At 41.3% G+C, this 17,292-nt stretch overlaps 1 protein-coding gene across 12 annotated transcripts in view; it reads left to right on the forward strand.

Annotated features, from left to right (window-relative positions):
• The window catches only part of LRRFIP1 (LRR binding FLII interacting protein 1), a 112,657-nt gene that overhangs the window by 40,736 nt on the left and 54,629 nt on the right, over positions 1 to 17,292 (forward strand). For 8 of the 12 annotated variants that reach the window (XM_081200732.1, XM_081200729.1, XM_081200733.1 and 5 more), the window contains exons 2-6: positions 1,538 to 1,624; positions 7,262 to 7,279; positions 11,827 to 11,874; positions 13,826 to 13,870; positions 15,502 to 15,552. In XM_081200732.1, coding sequence (XP_081056858.1) covers positions 1,538 to 1,624; positions 7,262 to 7,279; positions 11,827 to 11,874; positions 13,826 to 13,870; positions 15,502 to 15,552 — 249 coding nt within the window. The remainder of the gene's footprint in view (positions 1 to 1,537; positions 1,625 to 7,261; positions 7,280 to 11,826; positions 11,875 to 13,825; positions 13,871 to 15,501; positions 15,553 to 17,292) is intronic. The other 4 variants (XM_081200737.1, XM_081200738.1, XM_081200731.1 and 1 more) reach the window with 1 other exon arrangement.

Raw genomic sequence — 17,292 nt, forward strand, 5'->3', positions numbered from 1 at the left:
TACATGTATTTGGAAACCAATGCAAACAACTATATAATCAGAATGATGGCACGCAAGAACATAATAACCCATCTATTCAATAAACCCAGAACTAGAAAATAGTGGCAAAGTGTAGCAATAGGTAGAACATTTTCCAAGCCACAGTAATGGCAAATCTCGGGGAGGATGGGGAAACCTTTCTAAGGAAGCGGGACATAATCTGTCATAGTTGGATTTTTCCATAGCACTTTTAGCAGCATTTAAGAAATGAGTCAGCTTATCCTGTGTAGTTGTTGTATTTGCCCTTAGAAACAAGGGCTTCTAATTTTCCAGAGCCGCTTCCCCTCACTTCAGCCTCTGATTAATCTCCTTTTTGTGCTAGGGATTGGTGAATTGTCAATGTATTTGCCACTTAATGTGACATTGAAGTTAACTTTTTAAATTAAAAGTTAAACTTTTAATATATTGAAGTGTAATTTTATCAAGATGCTTGGGGGAAAGAGGTAGAAATAACTTCTGTGAATGATCAAGACTGGCTTAGCGTTCAAAACAAAATATCTGTTTTATGAACGCTTGATTTTGCATGTAAGCAGATAACGCCCATTAAAATTGAAGCAGCCATTCCAAATAGTTAATAATTACAATGGTGTGCTAAAAGGCTTTCAGAGGAAACATGTAGCATATTTATATGTGGTCTATTTTTGACACATGGATGCTGAGTGAGTTGAATCAGTGCATTTATTTATAGATGTAGTTGCTGAAGGAAACCTGTTTTTCAAGTCAGCCTTTTCTTGCATATTACTTAGGCACTTTATGTAAGGGAAAGGTGAAACTAGCTTTGTAGTTGTGAATTCCCCAGTTATGTACAAAGGAATAATACCTTGTCAAATGCCTCATAGACAAAACTCATATATAACCATAATGTTTCATCAGAAAGAAAAACCCAACAGCAACAGTATTGTTTTATTAGGACCAACTAAATTGTCTCTACATGATAAGCAAGATTTTGAGTTCACAAAACAAAACATATTTTGGCTATTTTTACAAGATGAAGGTAGGGGGTGGTTACTATTCTCATATCTGTAATTAAAGTGCAAAACCTATACTGGCTAGCTAGAGCATGTATTTGAGTTTCCAAATGGTTCTCCTTTGCTTTCTATTTTGTATTTGCATTTACAAGTGACTCGTGTCAGGCTAAAGGCCAATCATTGCATCTTTTAGAAATGCCTTTACATTACTGATGGTATGGCGTACTTTGATGCAAACCTTGGAGCTGTAATAGTCAATGTGTGGTGTCCTCCAGATGATGCTGGACTCCAGCTCCCGTCATGCCTGATCTGGAGAGCACCACCTTGGCTATCCCTGCCTTGGAGCAGGCTAAAGGTATTCTATTGGATGACAGAACAAGCAGGTATTGAATACTACCAGTGACTAATGGTGAGCATTTTGCGTGAAAGCTTGTTGTCTGCCTACATGTACTTCCCCTCCAGCTAAGGCATGTTCTGCAAGTTTAAACTATGTGGAAATATAGCTTTATTCTTTTTTTTCTTTATGGTAGGCTGAAGCGAGGCTTGCAGCAAAGCGTGCAGCACGAGCTGAAGCACGAGAAATCCGAATGAAGGAACTGGAGAGGCAGCAAAAGGAGGTATGTGAAAGATATTGAGTTGTCTTTCTCTGCAGCCCCAAAATTACTTCTTGATCTTTTGAATGAAATGCAGAAACGGTCCTTTGGGAGCCACAGTTGGTGGTGATTGTAATAAATTTGTTTAATGAATGGAAAATAGATTAAATGTGTGTTAATGGTTCTTCTTGAATATTATTTACTTATTTTGTGTAGCCAAAGCCCTTACAAAAAAGATAAAATACATTACTCAGTTCTTCTTGTAATAATGTAAAATAGAAGAGCCACAATTTTTTCTTTTGAACTATACAGAATTTCCTGTTCCTTAAGATATGGGGGAGGGACCTACGAAAGCACCTTCTTTGGTCTGAGTATTGTTTCCTTCTCACACATCACTCAACTGAAATGAAATAAAAATAGCATTTGCAACCTCAAAGTAGAATGGTTCTAGCTCTTTCTGCTTGACAGCTGGAGAGCTATTACTACTTTTGTGTGCTCGATGAATTCAGAATCAATTTGTGCATGCTTGCTTGGGAAATAAAAGCAAGAGGAGCATCTGTTGGGCTCGTGCACAGAATTGGTACACCCTTCTAGGTCAATGCTGGCAGTGGCCGCAATAGTCCTGTCCATAGTTTGTATTTAGTCAGTGGGTAATATTTTGAAAGCATGCTCTTTTAAGACTACCGTCTCAGATAGTAATAGTAACTGGCCTAAACAGCCTTTCCTCTACAACAGTTGCTTCTATCTGAGTGGAATTCTCCTTTGTAAACTCCACCAGAAGGTTTACACGTCTGTCAAGGGTATTTATATCCACCTGCTGTGCTAGTTCTGAGTAACAGGATTTCCTAAACAGCAGTAGAACAAACTCATAGTCCCTGGCAGCAGTATTCATCCTACTTGTGCTTCCTAAGTGACCTGTGTCCTCCTTCCTAAGGGACCTAAGTGAGCAGTTACTGAAAGTGCGGCTGTCTCTAGAGGTCCATCTAGATTCCACACATCCTTGTCCTGTCCTGAAATCTGGTGTTTGCTTTTGTCAATTCCTAACTCCATTCTGGGCTTGACCAGTATATGGGACTACTCTTGCCTCTCTATGGGTGTTGGTAAAACATCCAGTCATGTGTTGAGAACTTAGATGGATTAACACTAAAACTATATCTTCTTCCAAGTGGATGTAGTTCTTGCAACGAGTAACAATGTTCAGTTTCACATACAACAGTAAACAGTAATTTAAAAAACATGTGCCGGTTCACATGTAATACTAAGCCAGGACTCTTGTTTGTTTCTTCCTTGTGCAGCATGAGTCTGCGCACCAGCATTATGCTTGTTCGTGTTAAATTATAATTTATTGATTTAGCATTGTGTATGAACCAGACCAACCTCTGAGCAGACAATTATCCAACTGGCTATCTCACAACTGGCCCATTTAATCTTACATTTTTGGGTGAAACCAAGTATAGCAATTCTTAAGTTTCTGCCAGAGGCAACAATCAATCCGCAGTGCATGGTAGAAAGAAATTCAAGGAAATATAGTTACTTGTGACTAAAACTGTGCATTCTGGAAATGCCTCTAAGCAGAGTTCGCAGTATTGCTTTTAATTAATGGCTGGTTAAAAAGTGGCCTGGATACAGAGTATTTGCCTATAAATCACCAAATAGTTTCTGGTGTGTGTGTGTTATATTAACTGCATAAAGCAAAGATGTCAGTTCTGCATCTCTGGCTCTTGATACAAGGCGTACAGCTCTCATCTGATGGGACACAGAGAGGGGCCTAGGCCTTGCACTGGTATCACATGGGGATGTTGGCTTGGCCCCCTCCCTGTGGATCTTCAGTTCATAACAGAGAGAGAACCAGCTGCAACTTCTTTTATTTCAAAGTAATCTTGTTGGCTGTCTAAACTATTTTTTATCTACAAACAATTGTGTGTGTTGGCTATTTATTGTTTTCAGAAATTGTAATTGTTAGTTTGCATGATATACTTAATTTGTCTCATAAGTTTCTATGTTTAAGACAGAAAAGTTATCCCCAGGCTAGTTGGACCCCTGTGCTTATATGAAAATCTAAGCAACTGTCTTGAGCACCACAAAATACCAATTTTATAGAATAAAATTTGACAATGCTCAGAATGTCCCCCAAACATATAAGAATATTTATACCCCGACCATCTGGCTGGGTTTCCCCAGCCACTCTGGGCAGCTTCCAGCACACATAAAAAAAGTCAAGCATTAAAAACATCCTGACACAGGGCTGCCTTCAGGTGTCTTCTTAAAGTTGTATAGCTCTTTATCTCCTTGACATCTGATGTGAGGGCGCCACTACCGAGAAGACCCTCTGCCTGTTTCCATGTAACTTCACTTCTCACAGTTAGGGTACCACCAACCATCCTGTCAACGTCCTCAACAAAACACTACTCCTCCAAAAGAAATAAAAGACAAAAAAAAAAAAAAAAAGCAGACACAGACACGCTGGGCAGTCCTTCCCAACCTGGCAATCAAAACAAAGTTGGTTTGGGTAAGAGGGCAGACACCAGGCAAGGTGGAGGGTCTGTTTCTTAGCTGGAAGGCTAAGAAAGCTGAAACCTACTGTTAATGGGAAAGTGCTTAATAAAAAATAACACAGTGCTTGTATATTAAAGGATGCAGTGTGAAGCATTTAAAATTAGATCTAACACGCCTGCATGTAAAGTAGAGGGATAAAGTAGCCAATTGCGGGGAGCAATGTGCATTTTATTGCAACAGGTCATGTTTATATGCTTCCCTGTTTCCCAACAAGTTTTGTTCACGTTTTAAAGATAAGCTATGTCAAGTTGTTGATACACCTGATATGTTTTCATTTCACAACCCAGTGTGATATCACCCACTTAGGTTTTGTTGTTTCTTAATAGGGTGCTGTATTAAGGTATTTTTTGTTTGTTTTAAAGGTCAAAGTCTTCTCAATACAGCCTTCTCTTTCTCATTTTTTGAATTTGTTAATTGTGATTATTGAAAACATTGATAAATTAGCAGAGTTGCTGCTTAATACAATGTTCTTCTGCAGTGTACAAGAGAGAGGGCAATAATCCCAAATGAAAAGGAATCTGAAGTGCAATTCCCTGAAGAAAATCCTTCTATGTTAGCTGACATAGCAGAGGCTGTGTGCTTTGAGGCATCTGTCTTATGTTTTTAGGTTCAGGAAGAAAATTACTGCTGAAACTATTAGAAAGGCGTGCTCTGTTATGTTGAGGAAAATTTTGAATTACTTTTTGTGACACTTTTCTAAGGACTACCCCAAAATATTTATTTGGCTCTCTAGTTTAGGGCACGTTGCCATTTTACTTTCAGGTGCCGCTTCCTGACACTTTCCCAACTTCAATATATATGACCATCAGTAGTTCAGGGGCGCCGTTCTCAATGTCAGTTTTTGTGAAAGTCTGCACAGGTCCTAACAGGGCATGCAGATATAATTGTTGATGGCGAAAATGGGCAGGAGTACAATTTTCTTTTTTCTGAGCATCTGGAAGCTCTTCCCTGTAACATGCTGACTTGGCTATGGAAGTGTACAGAACAGTCATCTACAGTACAAGATTGGGGAGACATTGAAGAACATCTGTCTAATTGTCTACAATTGCCAGGAAATTACCTTTGTGAAAAACCTTGCAGGATCTTTTTGTTTCCTCCCCTCCACCCATGATAAGATTGCACAGCAGTTGAAGAAACAACAGCAACAAATATCCAATAGCTGGTTAGAACTGAAAAAGCTTTTCTGTGCTCATCAAGTAGCAGGGCTGGCCATTTCAGTTGAAACATTGCTGTCTCAGAGAACTCTGCCATTTTGCATGATGTGTTCATGCTGCTTTGGTCCTGACAGTTGCCACTGCCCTCCACAAAGAGTGACTTCCACTTTGTGAGGGCAGCAGCACTAGGCAGGACAAAAAGTAGCATTTGAGTGCAGAGCATGCTTCTGGCCCAGCTGGCTGCTAGGGCTGGACGATATCTGGTTTTCAACATTGTGATATATCACCAGATAAACTTCACAATACACTGTTATATCACAATGTCTGAAATAGGGACGGAGCTATGTAGAGGCACTGGCTGGCTTCATGGTTTTTCCTGCCTCGTGATTTTTGCACAGCATGCGCCCACGCGCACACACATCATGATTCACAATATATTGCCAGGTCAAAAATTATGATAGTCATATCATGATATGGACTTCAAACTGGTTTTGAATGATATATCGCCCAGCCCTAACACACATCCTGATTTGTGATATATTGCCAGGTCAAAAATTATGAAAGCAATATCTCAATTTGGAGCCTACTGGCTGCTGCACAAAACATGAGAATCCAGCCTTTGCTCCTTGGCAATGGCACTGAGCACTTGGCTGGGCTCCCCCCGAATTCCCACTCCACCACCTATTGAGGAGGGAAGAACTGAGCAGCGATGGTCACTGGAGAGACCTGGGGGTGGGCATGTGGGCAGCTGTCCAGATCATGCACAGCTTCTTCTGATTCAGGGTTATGGAGAATAGCGCTGTGTGCCGTCAGCTCCTGCAGGACAGGACTGCCACCAAAAGTCCAAACTTCACTGCTGTAATTAATCTAGAGAGGACTGAGTGATTATTGTATTCTGTTTTGAATGTTATGGAATAGCTTGCAAGCTCTGGGCTACAACACTGTGCTTAAAATGTTTGCTTGAAGTAATTTTCCATAAAGATACTCTTGAAATGTCAGGATCCATTGTTTGCTATTTAAAGTAGAAAGGTCAGGCTGCTTAAAGTGTGATTATGCAACATATGTATGACATGGTATATAGTCAGCAATATGATTTACACAGAGGTAAGGGTGGTATGCTTTTGATATACTTTATGCTGAAACTAAGGGAGCTTGCTTGGACTGGCAAAATTCCTTTTGTGTAATTCTAATTGGATAAGCAGGAAGTGTGGGCCCCCCCCTCTTGTGCTAGAAACTTCTGCAGAAGTAAAACTTCTATTGCGTGTGTTAAAGAAAAATGCCCTATTATTGTCTAAAAGTCTTGATTATTATTTGTGTTGGGGATCAACAATGTATATTCATTGTGAAGAACTTTTTACAGTATAAATATGTGGTTTATCTTCTGTTACGGGAGCTTATTCTGTGCCTCTGCTCCCTAGCACTGTATGTAAGGCTTTAAAAATCAGCATTTTTCATTGCCTTTTCTGGTGAACTTGAAGTCTGAGTATAATGTGAAGCCAACTAATAATACTTCTCAGGATATGGCTACATTAATAAGTTGCAGTGGAAGTTGGGTAGGAAATTATGTGTTCATGTTATTACCGAAACTTCTACTTGGTCTACCAGAACTGCACAGCCATGCAACTCTGGAATCCTGTGCCTACCTAAATTACAAGGCCAGCGTCTAAAGAACTGGAAGAGCTATCACACTGCTGGGTTTTAACAATCCAAGAGTCATTCTTTGTGTTTTATATGGATCTCTGTCCACAATATTGGATCCAGTGAAATTTTCCTCCACTGCTGAAGCACATTTTGCATTCTTGATAAATGAAAAAAATTGGTCTTGAACTGTGGTTTATTTCTGCATTCTCATATATGGGTTTATGTGGAATAAGAGTTCTTTGTGAACTGTACCTACTAAAAGCTATTGCCCTTATTTTTCTCCTTTCTTTCCTTTCCTCTGCCAATGTAGATCTATCAAATTCAAAAGGTAGGGTTTGCTTAGCCTCTTGTGTGATTGCATGCACTTTTCCTTTTGCATCAGGAAACCTGATGGCACTTGAGAATTAAACCCACATAAATATGTCAGGTATGCAGCAGGATTTACTTGGAAATTTATCTTTAAGACTCTCTTGCTTCTGCATGTAAAATTCTGCTACTATATTAACATCAACATTGTTGTGAGTTGCTCAAATAACAGCTTCTCTCACAGCTAATTTACTGATATAGTACTAATCGGGTGAAATATCACAGGATTTGTTCACAATAATTGCTCTTTTTAACTGTGATTTTTTACTAGGCTCTAAAATGACGGCATGGCTGTGACTTCAAATGCTGAAATAGCACCTGCCACACAACACCAGCACACCGGTCCATGTGGCTTTGTTTTTAGAGCCATAATCACTTTGCATTCCCTCATAACTGATTGACGTAGTCCAAACAAGGCATGCTTTCAGCCAGTAATTGCGTATGGGAAGATGCCTCGTGGAGTGGGTAATTCAAAGTTGCCACATTGGAGTGGGTGTTTAACTCTGGTGTATGGCTGGAGTTATAACTTAATCTTGGACTAGAGCAGCAGAATGTTAAACTGGAATAGCTGTTGCAGGCAACAAACAGCTTTCAGATTTTGATATATGGTAAAATTAAAATACTCTTTGTGGATCCTAAGTTTTAGTAGTGTATATTTGTGTGACAGCCCATGTTGAAGTTTTCAATAAAACTTCAAGATATGCATATGCAATTATTATCATAGAAGACTAAATCACAAACTGTCTTCATTGGTAAACCTGCTGCTATTTACTAATGAGTCTCCCAGGATTCTGACAATCAGGCTCCTTTTGCTTGGGCAACATTCTGTTCTTTCTTTGCATGTTTTCACTTCAGTGACTGTACTTACTAATGCTTCTTGAATGGCCGTGCAAATTAGGCAGCTTCTGAAAATGCTGAAGTTGCTTGACTGCTTTAGTCTTGGACTAAAGGAGATACCTCTTCAGAGGCTTGGAGCTGTTATTTCCTGCATTGTGTATGCTAATTGCTCTGTCTCTTATCAAACCAGGTTTGTAGACTTCTCTGAGGCTTCAGTCAGTTCCTGGGGGTGGGAGGATGCTGAAGTCCCTTCCAGCAATATACAGTAGTGAGCACTGCTGCAAAAGAGGTGTCCATAGTTGTCATTGGGGCATATTGATGGTGCTCATGCCATGGTCACCAATCATATCCTTCCCCACTAACAACTCCCCTCTGTGCAGAGTTACTTTGAAAGTGTTTCCTTTAAAATTGATTGGGTTGTTGAAATATGTGTGGTACATTCTCTTATGAGTTCATGTAAATGTTTTAAAAAGAAGAAAACTAGTCCAAAACCACTTGCTCTGACATCACAGAAACACTTGCTTTTTAAATAAATTTGTTTCATTCACTGTTAGAAACTGAGATATGAAAGCTAGGAGCTAAATGGCACCTGAAACCTAGGTCATGGGCGCAACAACAAGAATACAAAGCTGAAAATGAATGAACTGCAGCTAAAATATTATGTCCATTTTTCACATGGTCTAGTCTTCATCTGAAGACTGCAAAAAACGAAGCCTTTCTTCCCCAGCCTTAAACCTTAAACTTCTTAGGGTTTTGAGGGTTGCTGAAAACACTGCTGTTCTGTAAGGGGAGCTGAGAGGCGGAACCCATCAGCTTGCCTTACCCTGAAGTGATTTCTTGGAAGTCGAACAGGCAGGAATTTCTCCTCCCACTCCGGCAGTGGCAGTTTTAATCTGAAATCTTAGATGCAGTACTGTGCCCAGAGCTCAGAAATTGCTTGCGCTAATGAAATTCCCAGTCGCAAAATGCGCCTAGAACAATGGGAGTCTTGAACATTGGTTTCATTGAACTCATATACCTCACATTCAGGAGAAACGTATGGCTTATTGCCTTCTGGGCTAACCAGATTCACTACGCTCTTGATGTGGATGGAACTATAGGAAATGTTTGCAATTGGGATTTACCGTATTGGCCCGAATATAAGCTGTACTTTCCCCCCAAATTCTGACTGAAAAGTTGAAGTGCGGCTTCTATTTGGAACCGAGTGCTGCACGCCCGCCTCCTGGCACTACCGCCCTGAATGGGGGACGGGGTGGCTGGCGCTATAAAAGGAATAGGATAAAAAGTTTTGCACATTGTTAGTATGGGTTGTTCAGTATTGGCTGCATTCTGTCGGCCCTGCTTACTGATTTTGTGCAACAGCCGTACTGCTAGTGGGACCCATTTTGTGTAGTGTAACAGCCAAATCCAGTGGGTGTCTTCTATTTGTGAAAGTTGTTGCATAGCTCCTAATGCAACTGCTATTCTTATACACTGTGACAGTTAAGCTTTGTGTACTACTGCCCCAAGTGCAACTGCTTGTGAAATAATGCTAAATCTCAATCTTCTTGTGCTAATGTTACATTGGCCCTCACTCAGTATTTTTACATAATTTGAACTTCAATTAATGGGTAAAATTTCACCCTTGTAAGAAGCATAAAATTAGTAACTGGGGTCAGTTGCTGAAAAAAACAAATACATTTTAAGGGTGTCTGCAACACTCTAATAGCTAAATAGAAAGCATATAATAACACATTTCAGTAAGCCAACAGAGCTTCTTGTTAAATAGTGTGTCAGGAAGAAATAGGAGTGACTTATCTACTTAAGAGATAAGTAACTGTTTTAATATCTCTACTGGAGTTGGTGTGTCAGGAAGTGTCTCTTCTTTGCAGCTGTCTATTAAATATTAGAGCACCATTGTCGCTCTGCCTAGCATGGAAATGCTTATCTTCCTCTTAACAATACAGGACAGTTGTTATTTATGGCACCCATCAACCTTCAAGAGAGAGGACTTTTTAGCAGAGGGTTCCCTCAATTTGTAAAAATCCCAATAGAATAATTTTACCTCATTCCTGCCCCTGAAACTTAAGTCAAGCAAAGTGTGAAGCCACTGTTTTTGCTCAAATGTTCCTTTATAATAAATCTTGACTGAACTGGGTCAGAAATTCAGGCCTGTTGCATCATTCTCCACTTCTTTCTCTATGGAATAATATGCCCTGCTAACAGTGCTCAGCAACCTATTACTGCTGGACTGACTTTAAACAGTGCTGCCATTCTGAACAGAGAAGCTGCCTTGTGGAAAGCAATTTATGCTTCAGTGCCTTCAGAAGAGACGCTCTGGCTTGCAGTCTTGCATGAGCACGTTTGCTTGATCCTTTGTCTGTGTGGTGCTGCAGAGATCCCTTGTCATGCAGGGGTGGGCAACGTGTTGTTTGCAGGGGAGGAGGGGACATGCAACTTCTGAGCTTTCTTGTGCTGGGAGGGGTATCAAGGAGATTGGGCAGTCGCCTTCTCTTCATTTGCTTTCTCTCTTTCTTGAAATCGTCTGGACTGAGGTGATTCAGATGTGCAGAAAAAGAATGATGCATTATGTTTCTGACTTGTGCCTCTCCAGACTGCTATAAGTTCCTTTTAAAGCTCCCCTTTAATGTGGAAAGCCAAGTACTCACAATGCATGTTGTGACTTCACTGTTCCCATCCTCCTCCTGTAATCCTCCCCCTCCTCTTTTGCTTTACAGGTTCTGACCCAAACCCTGTTGTCTTCATTTTTTTCTCATGCATCCATTTTTAAACTGCACAACTCCACTGTTAACATTTTGCCCTCATGGATATTTGGAATGTTCTTTTTGCCTCTCAAACTGCTCAAAACGTTTCCATCTCCCTCATCTGACTTTTTCTTTGCACTTGGTGCCTCACCTCCTTTCTTTAATTCCTCTGACTCCATTTTCTATTATCCTTGTATCTTACCTTATTTAGATTGTGAGTCTGTGGGTGTGGATTTTTCTGTATTGCAATTATATTTCTACAGTGCCTATTCTTTTATGTGCTTGATAAACTTACCACACAGATATTGTTCTCACTTTATGGTATACTTTTTCTGCACACTTGAATCAGAGAAGTAAATGAATACCTTGGTAGAAGAAACAGGTTCATTGCATGTTTCCCAGTTTCTGGGTCCCTGAAGCATTTTCGTACTTTTAAAGGCTCTGGCTAAGATTGAGTACCACAGTGGCCTATGGGGGTGGAGACTGCAGTGTGCATATTAACTGTGGGCCTTCAGCTCATGCTGCATTTCCTTTGAGACTCTTGATGCTGAATAAGTTGCTCACCCCTGTACAGATGTTTTTTTAAAGGGCATGCCTATGCTACAGAGGAGGCTGTAGCTATTTGACCTCTAGGTTAGTTGCTAGATTTGTGTGATCGATGTTACTCTGAACTTCACTGATTATGTTTGAGGTTTTTTGATCCTTGAAATATGTCACCCTCTTGCCTTAATTGGAAGGCAGTGAGTATTAATGTCAGTGGCTATTTGCAGATTAAGCCCAATTTTTGAGACTTTCATAGTCATGTAATGGTTTGGTCAAACCAAATCAAGGTATTTTATTGACTAAAGCAAAATCTTTGGTGTAGGCATGCCTATAAACTTGTGCAGTTTACTTTTTCATCTAAGTTTCCACCTTCTTTCTTTCATAGAAATATTATGGTCTGGATACAAAGTTTGGCGACATCGAGCAGTGGATGGTAGGCTTTGTCTAAGAATCCAGATTTGTCTAAAACTGGCCATCATGTTGAATAAACTATGTAGCATAACTGTTATCTCCACCTGAAGATGTGCTTTCATTCCTGAACTCTAGTTGTTAAAACATTTTTCAGAGCTGGAAGACTGATATGGTGTACTAACTCTCAGAAACCACCCTGCCATTTTTAAAATCCAAAGCATTTCTTTGGGATGTCATGTCATATTGCTGAAGAATGTTGCTGACACCTGTTGATTAGCCTCTAGTTTCCATGTACAGACTTATATGCACTAACTGTTAGAGATGTGAGAAAGGGGAGAGGCATGAGGCATCCTTCAGGCACACAGGAGCAGGAGGTGCTTTAATCTCAAGCACGATAATCAATCTTCCACACTGTTTCCCACTACTCTCCATGGAATTAGAGAACTGGGCAAAAACAAACAAAATGAATTTTAACAGGGAGAAATGTAAAGTATTGCACTTGGGCAAAAAAAATGAGAGGCACAAATACAAGATGGGTGACACCTGGCTTGAGAGCAGTACATGTGAAAAGGATCTAGGAGTCTTGGTTGACCACAAACTTGACATGAGCCAACAGTGTGACGCGGCAGCTAAAAAAGCCAATGCAATCCTGGGCTGCATCAATAGGAGTATAGCATCTAGATCAAGGGAAGTAATAGTGCCACTGTATTCTGCTCTGGTCAGACCACACCTGGAGTACTGTGTCCAGTTCTGGGCACCACAATTCAAGAAGGACACTGACAAACTGGAACGTGTCCAGAGGAGGGCAACCAAAATGGTCAAAGGCCTGGAAACGATGCCTTATGAGGAACGGCTAAGGGAGCTGGGCATGTTTAGCCTGGAGAAGAGGAGGTTAAGGGGTGATATGATAGCCATGTTCAAATATATAAAAGGATGTCACATAGAGGAGGGAGAAAGGTTGTTTTCTGCTGCTCCAGAGAGGCGGACACGGAGCAATGGATCCAAACTACAAGAAAGAAGATTCCACCTAAACATTAGGAAGAACTTCCTGACAGTAAGAGCTGTTCGACAGTGGAATTTGCTGCCAAGGAGTGTGGTGGAGTCTCCTACTTTGGAGGTCTTTAAGCAGAGGCTTGACAACCATATGTCAGGAGTGCTCTGATGGTGTTTCCTGCTTGGCAGGGGGTTGGACTCGATGGCCCTTGTGGTCTCTTCCAACTCTATGATTCTATGATTCTATGAATAATGGGTACAATTGCATGGTGGTGGTTTGAGGAAACATCTTAATGAACATAAACATTAATAAGAGAGGTGTATGAGAAATGTTAACATATTGTTGATACTTTGCCCAAGAATCCTCGTACATTTCTTCCTGGGACATCTATGTGTTTAATGTGAGGAGGCTATATAGAAAGCTGCCTTTGGTCCATGTTGCTCAGCGTTATTTGCACAAGTCTCCTGGGAATCTTTCTTCGTCCCACTTGGAGATTGAGCCAGGGACCAGGGATGCTCTGCCACTGAGCTTTAGCCGGTCCCTAAATACTGCTGATCACTGCTGGCCATGTAGATAACTATAACTCAGCACAGGTTAAAGTGTACCCCACATGTGTAGACTATCGGAAACAGAAGTACCAAAACGAGCTTCTCAGTCTATGAACTCAGAACAATTAGAATGTGTGCTTATAGAATTCCTTAGCTCACAGTTGCATATTACGGAATAGAAGTGGGTTTGCAAAAGGAATAATTATGTCATGAGATTTCATATACACAATAGATTTCTGAGTCTGGAACAACAATGGATTTCAGATATGGTGAAATACCTATTGCTATTTTCTCTGAATTATCTTTGAGTACCATTTTTCATCATCAGGTGCAATCTTGCTGAGTTCTTGACCCTAACATTTTTCTTTCAAAGTTCTGTATGCATGCTTCTCCCTTACATTTTATCTTCTGTCTTTCCTTCTCCTTGATAGGAAGATAGTGAGCGTTACACCCGTAAATCCAGAAGAAATGCCTCGGTCAGTATTGTTTGCACTTTGTGCTAGAACTTTCATTTTAAAAGTAATGAATAAAAATTAATGACTAAAATTAATCTTCTTTGTGGAGATTTATGGAGCACCTCTGCAAATTTAGCTGAAACAAAACCCTACATTGATTATTTTTTAATTGAATGAATTGGGAGCAGGATGGGATCATCTGCAGGGATCATGGGATCACCTTTCCTCTTTCATATACATGTTCCCTCTGTTCTTCATTTTAACCACCGTTATGTCTGCATGGATCTTAAATGTGCTTAATGCTACCAGTAGCTTGGAGGTACTCCTGGATCCTTTGCTGTCGCTTGAGGATCAGGTGCAGGCACGCTGGGTTCCGCCCCACATTGTGGGTGCCCAGTGTGCACACGCACACACCATCACACATGTCACACGCATGACGTCACATGCAGCTGCAATGAGCTTTCGGAGGGTGCAACAGGCCACGTTGGGCCTCAGCATGCTGTGTGAGGTCATGCATGCGCGCCACATTGGGTTGACCGGCTGGGCACTCACAGTAACAACTTTGTGGGTGCCCCAGAACCCAGGTCCCCTCAGAGTTGGCGCCTATGCTCAGGTGGCCTCAGTGGCGCAGAGTGCCTTCCATTGGCTTTGGCTGGTGGTCTAGCTGCACCAGGAATAGCCTAACTTCTGTTGTCTGCTCTGGTAACCTCTAAGTTAGATTACTGCAACATGTTATACATAGGGCTGCCTCTGAAGATTCTTCAGTGAAGATGGTTTAGAAACCTCACCTGATGCAGAATTCAGCAGCCAGGTTGCTCATCAGGGCAAGATGGTTTGAGCATATTACACTGATCCTGGCCAGAATACACTGGCAGCCAATTAAGTTTCTGGGTCTAATTTAAAGTCCTGGTTTTGAACTATAAAGCATTAAACGGCTTAGTAGTGGTATACCATAAGGACCGTCGCTCTTCATATGAACTGACCCAGACCCTAAAATCCTCATCTGAGGCCCTTCTTCATGTGCCTCCTCCATGAGAGGTCCGGAGGGGGCAACATGAGAACAGGCCTTTTCTGCAGTGGCTCCTAATTGTGGAATGCTCTCCCAGGGAGGTTTGTCTGTGCCTTCATTATACATCTTTAGCTGGCAGGCAAAAACATTTCTCTATAACCAGCCTCTGGCTGATTAATATTCTATGGAATTTTAAATGTGTGGGTTTTTTGGGGGGCGGTTGTTTTGTTTTGATTGGTTTTTGTTCTAACTTTATTTTCTTCTTTTATCCTGTATTTTTATCAAGCAAACTGCCCTGATATCTTCAGATGAAGGGCAGTATATAAATTTAATGAACAAATAAATAAATAAATAGATTAACTTCTATGTATCTCCTTCACATAAACTGAAATGTTTTCAGATAACTACAAGGAACATAAAAAGCTAATAATGCTTTAGATATTTCTCTTTTTTTGGATTTCATTTTGCTGGGTTTTTTTCCCCTCCCTGCTGAATGTTTCATATATACGTTAGGCTGTGTAGTGTTTTGGTACCTTATCTTGTATTTCATCATTAAAACCTCTCCCTGGATTATTGACTCAGTGTTGCATTTCCGTCTTTTTTAAATGGTTGTCTGGTATCCTCTTTACTTGCTTCCCTGTAGGCTTCAGATGAAGATGAGCGCATGTCAGTGGGTAGCCGTGGAAGCCTAAGGGTTAGTACTAAGTGACTAAACATTGCCAGAATTGTCTCCTGCATTTGCTTAAGATGGGTGGTTCTGATCTTCCATTCCTAGATGTTTGATAATTGCCTTTTTCCCACTGTCTCCCAGCTTTCCTTATTCTAAGCTGTGAATTTTTTGTCTGCTTGAGCCTGTATTAAAGTAAGCATCAGTGAGAGTCACACAGGCCTGCCGGGCTCTCTAAGTATGGCGGGGAATTACAGTGGTGCCTCGCAAGACGAAATTAATCCGTTCTGCGAGTCTCTTCGTCTAGCGGTTTTTTCATCTTGCGAAGCAACCCTATTAGCGCCTTAGCGGCTTAGCGCTTTTAGCGGTTTAGCGGCTATTAAAGGCTTAGCGGCTTAGCGGCTAAAAGGCTATTAGCGGCTTAGAAAAGGGGGGGAGCGGAAAAAATCGCAAGACTCGCAAGACGTTTTCGTCTTGCGAAGCAAGCCCATAGGGAAATTCGTCTTGCGAAGCGCATCGAAAAACGGAAAACCCTTTCGTCTAGCGGGTTTTTCGTCTTGCGAGGCATTCGTCTTGTGGGGCACCACTGTATATTTCAATGTGATCTTATGCATGTGTAACAGCCTATATTTTGCACCATTTATATAGCAACTCTTATTGTACAATCAACCTTATCCCTGGTTGATTACAGTGGTACCTTGGGTTACCTCCGGGTTTCGCTGCTTGCGCATGCGCAGAAGTGCTAAATTGTGTCACGTGCATGCACAGACACTGTGCTGCAGGTTACGAACACTGCGGGTTGCGGACGTGCCTCCATCATGGATTACGTCTGCAACCCAAGGTTCCACTGTATAAAATTATTAGGAAACCTGACACCTTTTCTATTATTATTTGTATCTGCCTGATGTTACAGTGAATAAAAAATGCATAGCTTTTAATTTAAATTTCAAACGTTTGTGTTTATAGGGGGTGATTCCCCACTTGTATTTTAGCCTGGAACTTTAACATAGCAAGAGAGACTGTCAGCATTAAGTTGTTGGACTTTTTCATTTTCCTTACAAAATTATCCAAATAGCATGGCTTGTAATTAAATTAGATGAATGATGTTTCAACCCCCAAGTCTTCTCTGAAATTATTTATCTTAAACAGATGTTTGAATTTGAATCAAAACCTGATTTTGCGAGTCATCAGATGTGATGAGATTCTAATGACTGGGATAATGACAGATTTCAAATTTTGCATTCAGCTGAGATTGAAGTAGCTCAGATCTTTGGAGCTTAAAGTTGCAATCATGCTGAAGTAGTGATTAGTAACTTGCAGTCAACTTGGCCACATACGTCACTCAGGGGTTCCTTTCCCCCAGTCTCCTGTTGTCAACCCAGACTTGATTCATTGTGCGGCTGCAGCCAGTGGCGGAGCTTCATCCTCCAGCACTGGGGGGGTGGGGTGGAGAGCAGGCGGGGGCGGGGTTGGCGCGCGTCCCAGGGGCATGGTGTGCCGTCCACAGGGGCGTGGTGCCCAGCGTGGGGGGGGGGCAGCCACGATGGCACCCCACCAGGATCGCGCTGCCGGGGGCGGTGCACTCCCTCTGCACTCCTCTTCCTCTGCCGGTGGTTGCAGCATGAGAACTGTGACATTGTGCTTACTTCCTAGCTGCAGTGGTTTGGTCAGATAGTTTGATTAACCTTGTAGGCAAGTATAATAGAACTCTTATCAGCTGGTTTTTGAGAGCATTCCTGTGTTTTGCAAAAGGGCAGATCTTCTCAG

The sequence above is a fragment of the Podarcis bocagei genome (assembly GCF_964188305.1).
Source record: "Podarcis bocagei genome assembly, chromosome: 1".
Classification (NCBI taxonomy): domain Eukaryota; kingdom Metazoa; phylum Chordata; class Lepidosauria; order Squamata; family Lacertidae; genus Podarcis; species Podarcis bocagei.